The following is a 9,274-nucleotide window of genomic DNA, read 5'->3' as shown; positions in this document are numbered from 1 at the left end:
TGTGCTCTGACTTGGCCTGGTCCTGTATCTCATGGGCCAAGGATGGGAAATGGGGTGGGAACTCTTTCCCATTCCTGCCCAGCTCCCGTTTTTCCCCTGCTACACCTTTATTGGTGGTACTGGCAACAAGACAACCCCAAACACCCCAGGACACCCCAAACATGGACATGGGCTGGCTGCTGCTGCTGTCTCAGCCCACTGGCCCCCTCCAGCCCTGGGACCCCACAGCTCAACCCTGGGGTCCCCTTGAGGGGAGCAGCTGCCTCTGGGGCAGGGCTGTGGGATGGGAGAGATGCTGGTGCTGGTGGGAAAAGCTGGAGGTCATCCCCTCGACTGATCTGTTTCACCCTGGCTGAGACATCACCCAAACATCTCCCCCACGGTCTGGGAAATGGGAGGGCAGCTCTGGGAGAGCAAAGGAATTTGGGGAACCAGCACGTTCCAGCCTCACCCCTGGAGCCCGATGGCTTCCCATTCCTGATGCCCAATGGGACTGGAGCTGATCCGGGGCTGGAGCTGATCCGGGGCTGGCAGGGATCGGCTCCAGGTCCTTCCCTGGGATGCTCCAGGCACAGCAGGGTGATCCTGCCCACCCTCACCTCGCGTGCTCCAGGGGCTCCCAACCTTCTCTGCTCCAGGGGAAGCCCCAGCCCGAGGTGACCTGGACCAAGGGGGGCCAGCCCCTGGACAAGTCCCGCATCAACATCCGCACCACGGCGCGGGACACCATCTTCTACATCCGGCAGGCCCAGCGCGGGGACTCGGGGCAGTACCAGCTCTGTGTGAGCATCGGTGGCACCGAGGACAAGGCCATCCTGGACATCCAGGTGGTTGGTAAGGATGGGCACGGACACCCCGGGGCTCGTTTCTGCTCCTTGGGTTTTGGAAGGTCTTGTTCTAAGTGGGGTGGGATGGGACAGGACCAGCAACAAGGCGGAGGTGCCTCTTCCAGTGGGATCCTCTCCAGGATAATGGAAAACTCCTCTGCTTGGGGATGTAGTGTTTTTACCAGCCCTTGTCCCTCACAGCTTCTCCAGAGCTCACTTCTTCTCCTTGGATTTGGGTAGATCTTGTTGTAGGTGGAGTGGGATGGGATGGGATGGGTTGGAATGGGATGGGGCAGGACCAGTAAGAAGGTGGAGGTGCCTCTTCCAGTGGGATCTTCTCCAGGGTCACGGACGTGAATCCTCTGGCTGGGGGGGCAGGGTTCCTGCCAGCCCTTGCCCCTCGTGGCTCCTCACCCCTGGTGGGCTGCAGGAGGGGGAGCAGAGATCCAAAGCGAGGAGCTCGGGGCACAGAACAAGTCGGGAGGTCAGCGGGGGGGGTTGTGCTTGCAGAGCCGCCCGGGCCCCCCCAGAACCTGAAGCTGGTGGATGTGTGGGGCTTCAACGTGGCCCTGGAGTGGTCTCCCCCTGCGGACAATGGGAACGCCGAGATCAAGGGCTACAGGGTGCAGAAGTCGGACAAGAAGAGCGGGGTGAGTGTGGGCACCCCTGGTGCTGGGCAGCCCTGGGGGCAGAGGGGCAGCAGTCAGACCTTGGCACAAGGAGGGATTGAGACATTTTTGACCCATGACAGACCTCAGTCTTTTTTAACACATCGATGTATTTTCGGGCGTATTTTTGTGCAGTGAAAAGGGAACCTTCTTGCTGTGCTTTTCTCACTAAGACTTTTCCCTGTTATTTCCTCTGTTTTCCTCTGTTTTTAGCGTTCGAGTTCATCAGTACGTTATGTCTGACAAGGATTAAAATTTTTAAAAAATAACCCTTGCATCTAAAGGCTTTGTGGTTATAAAAAAACCCCACCAAACAAACCAAACAAAGAAACAAACACTTTTTTTTGGTACAGCTGCAGTTCAGATCAGTTCAATATTTGCAGGTAAAGATTTGTTGAAAATGGTGATATCGACCTCTTAGTTTAAAGGGTTGTGTGTGTACTGTACTGTAGTAGGAGTTTCTGTATGTGTGATGTATGGGTGGGGCCCCAGAGGGAAGGGATGAAACTGGATTCTCGATTTGAGCAAAAAAAAAAAAGAAAAGGAAAGGAAAAAGGAAAATAGTTAAAGAAGTTTCTCGTGTGGTGCAATAGAAATAAATACAGCAAAGAACTGACCGCTTCCTGGTGAAGGATGGCAAAAGCAGACTCGGGCACTGTCAGCATCCTGCCTCCTGCATCCCTGGGACCTGCTGCCTTTCCTCCTCCATCCCTGGGACCTGCTGCCTTTCCTCCTCCATCCCTGGGACCTGCTGCCTTTCCTCCTCCATCCCTGGGACCTGCTGCCTTTCCTCCTGGCTCCCTTTCCTCCTGGCTCCCTTTCCTCATGGCTCCTTTCCCCTCTGCAGAAGTGGTTCACGGTGCTGGAGCGCTGCACCCGCACCAGCTGCACCATCTCCGACCTCATCATCGGCAACTCCTACTCCTTCCGCGTCTTCTCCGAGAACTCCTGCGGGCTCAGCGCCAGCGCCGCCGTCACCGCCGGGCTCGCCCACATCGAGAAGACAAGTGGGGCACCCCCTGCCTCGGGCTCGGGGTGGCATGGGGGCAAGAGTGGCCCTGACCCCACGGGGGCTTCCTGGGTGTTGGGGTGGTGGTGCTGTGCTGGTCCCCGGGGGTCCCCTGCCCTTATCCCAGCCCTCATTCCCTGTGCCGGGGTCAATCCCCTTGGGGGCAGTGAGAGACAGCCCTGCCTTTGGTCCCACAGCTCAGGGCCAGCAGAGACCCCTCAGGGGTCCAGCTCAGGGCCAAACCCCCAAGCAGCCCCCTCATCCCTGCTCCCCCTCCATCCTCCCTCGGCCCTGCTCCCCCTCCATCCTCCCTCAGCCCTTCTCCCCCTCCATCCTCCCTCGGCCCTGCTCCCCCTCCATCCTCCCTCAGCCCTTCTCCCCCTCCATCCTCCCTCGGCCCTGCTCCCCCTCCATCCATTCCCAGCCTGCTCCCTGGGAGCACACGGGGAGTTGGGGGGTCTCTGCCCACCAGCTCCTGTTCCTGTGCCCTGAGTTTTGGGGATGGAGTGGCAGATCCAGGGAGGTGCCTGGCCCAGGTCTGACCTGCTGCCTGTGGGGTGGATCCCAGTGGGACTGAGGGTTGGCATCTGCCCTGTCCCCTGAAGGGACTGGGCACTGGGGTGGCTGGATGGGAAGACAGGGCTGGTCTGAGCTGAGGAGCAGGTCCTGGGGTCAGGGGTGGTGACTCCTGGCCCATGTGAGGGAGCAGAAGGACTTTTGGGTACCCCGTGATCCCATGTGGGTCAGCCTGGGAGCCCAAGCTCTGCCTCAGCCCAGAACTGATTATTTCCTCAGAAACCACTTACCAGCCAGAGAAGATCCCCCAGAGGGACATGATGGAGCCTCCAAAGTTCACGCAGCCCCTGACAGACCGAACCACCACCCGGGGCTACAGCACCCACCTCTTCTGCTCTGTCAGGGGCTTCCCCCAGGTCAGAGGGGCAGCACTTCCTCGTGTGTGGGCACCAGGGGGGTTGGGAGGGGGATGGAGGGCTTGAGAGGTGGTTGGTCGGGCTGGGTTAGGGTTGGGTGAGGGTGGGGAGCTGCAGCTGCTCCCCTGAGTCAAACTGGGGCAGGTTTGGGGTGTTCCTTCACGGGGGTGGGAGACTGGTTGTAATTCAAGCCATGTCCTGTCTCCTTCTTTTGGAGGACGTGTGGAACAGTGGTTTGGGCTCGAAAATGGGAGATTTGGGTCTTCAAGTTCCTTCTGAGTGTGAATCCCACCGTGGCCACCAGCTCCAGGCGGGGCCGAGGAGAAGGCAGAGGGAGGGACTGCATTTTGGGGTCAGGCAGAGTTCTCACCCCTCTCCCTGCTTTAAACAAACGAACGAATCCTGCTGCTTTCCAGCCCAAAATCATCTGGCTGAAGAACCAGATGGAGATCCGGGAGGACCCCAAGTACATCGCGCTGATCGATCAGGGCGTGTGCTCCCTGGAGATCCGAAAGCCCGGCCCCTTCGACGGGGGCGTCTACACCTGCAAGGCCATCAACGCCCTCGGGGAGGCCTCCGTGGACTGCAGGCTGGATGTGAAAGGTGAGGGTGGTGAGGTTGGACTGCAGGCTGGATGTGAAAGGTGAGGGTGGCCGAGGAGGAGGAGGAGGGGGAGGAGGGACAGGACTCCCTGCCTGCCCTTCCCAGGTCTCTCTCGATGTGGGGTGGTTTGTCCCTGGTTTGTGTTGCTCCTGGTGCTGGGGGGATCTGAGGGCTCTGGGCAGCCCTGTGGAGCACAGGCTTCTCAAGTTTGTGGTCTTTGAAGCATCTTGAAATCATCTTTCCACATTCATGGCCTAAAATCCCAGACTCACAGAATCCCAGGATGTGCGGAGCTGGAAGGGACCCACAAGGACCATCCAGTCCAACCCTCAGCCCTGCACAGGCCCAGCCCCAGAGTCCCACCCTGTGCCCCAGAGGATCAGCCAAACCCTCCTGGAGCTCTGGCAGCCTTGGGGCTGTGCCCACTGCCCTGGGGAGCCTGGGCAGTGCCCAACCAGCCCCTGGGGGAAGAACCTTTGCCTGAGATCCAACCTGAGCCTGCCCTGACACAGCTCCAGCCATTCCCTGGGTGCTGTGCCTGGTCCCCCAGAGCAGAGCTCAGTCCCTGCCCCTCCTCTGCCCCTGCCCAGGAATTGGAACTGCAGTGAGGTCTCCCCTCAGTCTCCTCTGCTCCAGCTGAACACACCAAGTGCCCTCAGCCCCTCGAGGCCCTTCCCTATCCCTGTTGCCTTCTCTGGACACTCTCTAAGAGCTCAATATCTTCCTCATACTGTGGTGCCCAAACCTGCACAGTGGGGAGGGACCCAGACCCCGGAGCCAGAGGAGCTGCTGGAGGTGGGGTCCATCCTGCTCCTCCCTGCACCCCCAGCACTGGGGTCCTGAGCCCCCTCAAGCCCTGCCTGGGGGGTTGGGAGCTGAGCCTCCTCCCCTGGCCCTGGGCTGCCCTGATTTGTGTCCGGGGTCCTGCCCAGCCCCCCCAGCTCCCATTTCCTGCCTCGGCAGCGCTCCCGGAGCAGCTCTTGCAAGGAGCTGCCCCCGTTCCTCCCTCTGCCCGGGGCAGCCCCTCCTGTCCCACAGCCAGGATTCCTCCTGCCCGCCCTCCCTGTGCTCTTCCCGTGCCTGTGTGTCCCTAAACATGCCTCGTTTCTGTGATTCCCCAAGAATTATTTCTCAAAATCATGGATCCAGGGAATGGTTTGGGCTGGAGGGACCTTGGAGGTCATGGCAGGGTGGGGACAGGGACACCTCCCACCATCCCAGGCTGCTCCAACCTGGCCTTGGACACTCCCAGGGATGGGGCATCCTCTGGGAAATCCAGTCCAGCCCCTCACCACCCTCCTAGGGAAAGATTCCTTCCCAATATCCCATCCATCCCTGCCCTCTGTCAATGTGAAGCCATTCCCTGTGTCCTGTCCCTCCATCCCTTGTCCCCAGTCCCTCTCCAGCTCTCCTGGAGACCCTTCAGGCCCTGGAAGGGGCTCCATGGTGTTCCTGGAGCCTTCTCTTCTCCAGCTGAGCACCCCCAGCTCTCCCAGCCTGGCTCCAGAGCAGAGGGGCTCCAGCCCTCGGAGCATCCCTGTGGCCTCCTCTGGACTCTCCAGCAGCTCCACATCCTTGTGCTGTTGTTCCCAGGGCTGGGGCAGCTCTGCAGGGGGGGTCTCAGCTGAGGGGGCAGAGGGGCAGGATCCCTCCTGCCCTGCTGTCCCTGCTGTGGGATCAGCCCAGGCAGGAGGATGAGCTGGTCCCTGTGCTGGGAAGAGTTGGGATCACCCAGGGCCAGGAGTGGGCACTGGCGGTGCTGGGATCGCTGGGATCAGGGGTGTGTGCAGGGATGGGGGCTGTGGGGGCACACAGCGGGGTCAGTTGTGCCCTGGCCCACCTTTGGGAGTCAGGAGGGGAGTCAGACGAGGGGAATTCAGGGGGAATTTATGTCTCCTGTGCTCTCCTGCAGTGCCCAAGTGAGGACGGACCCAAGGGCAAGAAAAGAGCAAGGTGGGCCTGGGCTGGGTCTCTGGGATTGATTCCTGGGAGATGGAGGGTTTGAGGGGGTTGGGGCTCTGGGATTCCCAGGGGAAGGAGGGTTTGAGGGTCCTGGATTAGCCCCTGTCACCCCAACTTGGGCCTCCCTCATCCCACGGCTGGGGAGGGGATGCTGAGGTGGGATGAGGAGCCTGAGGAAAAGCTGCCTCTCTGGGAGGGAGGTGGAGGGAGGGCTGTAAATGGGGCCAGGGGGAGGGAGGAGGCCAGGACTGGTGTGCCCAGCACGGGCACAGCCCCATTTGCAGCCAGGACTCCTGGAGCAACTCGGGGTTGGACACGAGGGGCAGGTCCTGGGGCCTGGGGATGGGTATAAAGGGATGAGAAATGGGGCTGTGGGAACACAGAGGTAAAGGGTCGTGCCTAAATTCTGTGGGGCAGGAGAGGGTGGAGGGGCTGGGCTGGGTTTGTCCTGCACTGGAGCCACAGCAGGGATTTTTCCCAACCTCATCCCATCCCAGAGCCCTCAGGTCTCACTCCTGTCCCCAGGTGGATGCTGCAGCTGCTGGGTGGGATCAGGGCCCGTGGGGATGCCCCTGGTCCCTGCTGCCTGCGGGGCTGCCCCTCCCTGAGAGCTCTGGGGGTCTGCACCTCATCCTGCCCTGGCACGGCCCTCCCCGAGCCCGTCCTGAGCTGTGACAATAAAACCAGCCCCTCTGGGGGCCTTTGGTCCCAATAAAACCCCAAACCCCTCTGTCCTGCCTGTCCTGGGGTTGCTGGGCTCGTGGGAGGCGGGGGGAAGAGCTCCAGGGGGGATGTGGGGCCGTGGAACATCCCCCACCCCACGGGTGGAGGGGCTGGGAAGGGACACAGAGGAACACCCACAGAGGTGTCTGGGACAGAAGGGACAGGGAGGGAAGTTTTCCTGCTGGAGCTGGAGGATGATCCTGGCTGGGGAGGAAGAGCAGCAGCACCAAAACTGGGGTTGGTGCTTCTTCATCAAAGCAAATTTATTTATCCGCACCAGCGACCCATGAACGGCCCCCAACATCCCCTCCCCGTGGCATGAGGAGGGATAAATGTGCACAGGTGGGGCCAGAATTCCCAGAATCCCACATTTCCCCCAAATTCCACCAAATTCCCACAAAATTCCATCAAAACTCTCATAAAATAGCGCAAAATTGCACTGAAGTGCCCCAAACATGTAAAACACATCTAAACCACTCCCAGAATCTCCAAAAATATCCCAGAATTTCCCCAAATCTCCCCAGTATTCCCTAACTGGCAAAACCACCTCCAAAAAAAAATCCCAAATTCTGTCGAATCCACCCAAAATATGCGCAAAATACATCCAACCCCCCAAGTCATCCCCAAATCCTCCCAAACCCCCAAATTCCCCCAAGTCACATCAAAATACCCAATCAAGTCCCCTAATATCCCAAAATGCCCTCAAAATCCACCCAAATCCCTGAAGATTTTGATGGGACTTGGCAGAATTTGGAGGTTTTGGAGGATTTTGTAAATATTTGGGGGGTTTGGTGTTTTGATGGAACTTGGAGAAATTTGGGGGTTTTGGAGGATTTGGGGAATATTTGGGGGGTTGGGCGTATTTTGCCCGTATTTTGGGTGTATTTGAATTTGTGATTTTTTTTTGAGGTGGTTTTGTGGGTTTGGGAATATTGGAGGGATTTGGGGAAATTCTGGGACAGGTTGGGACCTTTGGGGGTACTCGGCTGTGTTTTACACCCTGAGGGTGTTGCTGCTCCAGGGGCCTCAGCACAGGCACAGCCCCGGCCACACCAGCACCATTCCCACCATCAGAGGGCATCCCTGGATTGACTGTCCCATCCTGGGACTGTCCCATCCCTGGATTGACTGTCCCATCCCTGGATTGACTGTCCCATCCTGGGACTGTCCCATCCCTGGATTGACTGTCCCATCCCTGGATTGACTGTCCCATCCCTGGATTCACAGTCCCATCCCTGGATTCACAGTCCCATCCCTGGATTCACTGTCTCATCCCTGGATTCACTGTCCCATCCCTGGATTCACAGTCCCATCCCTGGATTCACTGTCCCATCCCTGGATTCACTGTCCCATCCCTGGATTCACTGCCCCATCCCTGGATTCACAGTCCCATCCCTGGATTCACAGTCCCATCCCTGGATTCACTGTCTCATCCCTGGATTCACTGTCCCATCCCTGGATTCACAGTCCCATCCCTGGATTCACAGTCCCATCCCTGGATTCACTGTCTCATCCCTGGATTCACAGTCCCATCCCTGGATTCACAGTCCCATCCCTGGATTCACTGTCCCATCCCTGGATTCACTGTCTCATCCCTGGATTCACTGTCCCATCCCTGGATTCACAGTCCCATCCCTGGATTCACAGTCCCATCCCTGGATTCACTGTCTCATCCCTGGATTCACAGTCCCATCCCTGGATTCACTGTCCCATCCCTGGATTCACTGCCCCATCCCTGGATTCATTGCTCCATCCCTGGATTCACAGTCCCATCCCTGGATTCACAGTCCCATCCCTGGATTCACTGTCTCATCCCTGGATTCACAGTCCCATCCCTGGATTCACTGCCCCATCCCTGGATTCACTGCCCCATCCCTGGATTCATTGCTCCATCCCTGGATTCACAGTCCCATCCCTGGATTCACAGTCCCATCCCTGGATTCACTGTCCCGCTGCTGCTCCAGGGGATTGCTGCCGCAGTTGGGACCTGGGGGATGTCCCAGCCCAGGCTGCAGAGCTGCTTTGCCCTGGCACACTCACCCCGGACACTGGGGGACACGTCCTGGTCCCCTGGATGCCCCTGGATGCCCCTGGATGCCCCTGGCACCTCGTCCCGGGACATTCTTCGGGAGACAGGGCCTGGAATCTCCCAGCAGGGGCTTTGCTGCCCCAGGGGAGAAGCAGCACCCCTGAGACTGTGTCACACTGCCCACTGTGCCCTTTCCAGACCCTCATTCCAACGCTCCAGGGCACAGCCCGTGTCTGTGACCCCCCGGGGCACCGAGGTGGGCGAGAACATCCACTTTTAGCGAGCCCTCCCCGGGAAAGGTCTGGAGAGCACGGAGTGGAAAAATCCACTGGAGGGGGGTTTTTTGTCCGAAGTGACCGTTCACGTGGCTTTTAATTTACGAGCATCCCAGTCCTCGGGATTTCGGGCACCTCAGCGAGGACCAGGAGAAGGTGACAGTGCCAGGAATGAGATGCCAGTGGGATCAGAGCTGGCAAACAGCAGCACAGATCTAAGGGCACTGCTGTGCCCAGGGACCACGG

The 9,274-nt window shown here is 59.1% G+C and overlaps 1 protein-coding gene across 4 annotated transcripts in view; it reads left to right on the top strand.

Moving 5' to 3' along the window:
• MYBPH (myosin binding protein H) overlaps positions 1-6,731 on the top strand; it is a 13,714-nt gene extending 6,983 nt beyond the window's left edge. Inside the window, exons 5-11 of one of the 4 annotated variants that reach the window (XM_064636113.1) lie at positions 639-834; positions 1,338-1,477; positions 2,343-2,502; positions 3,300-3,436; positions 3,853-4,079; positions 5,952-5,992; positions 6,527-6,731. In XM_064636113.1, the coding sequence (XP_064492183.1) occupies positions 639-834; positions 1,338-1,477; positions 2,343-2,502; positions 3,300-3,436; positions 3,853-4,079; positions 5,952-5,992; positions 6,527-6,609 (984 nt within the window). In that variant the 3' untranslated portion in view covers positions 6,610-6,731. Of the gene's footprint in view, positions 1-638; positions 835-1,337; positions 1,478-2,342; positions 2,503-3,299; positions 3,437-3,852; positions 4,080-5,951; positions 5,993-6,498 lie in introns of all 4 variants that reach the window. The other 3 variants (XM_064636112.1, XM_064636114.1, XM_064636115.1) reach the window with 3 other exon arrangements.
• Positions 6,732-9,274: the final 2,543 nt, after the last annotated feature.

This window comes from Pseudopipra pipra, chromosome 25 (genome assembly GCF_036250125.1).
Source record: "Pseudopipra pipra isolate bDixPip1 chromosome 25, bDixPip1.hap1, whole genome shotgun sequence".
NCBI lineage: Eukaryota > Metazoa > Chordata > Aves > Passeriformes > Pipridae > Pseudopipra > Pseudopipra pipra.
This window is presented reverse-complemented; position numbering and strand designations above follow the sequence as displayed.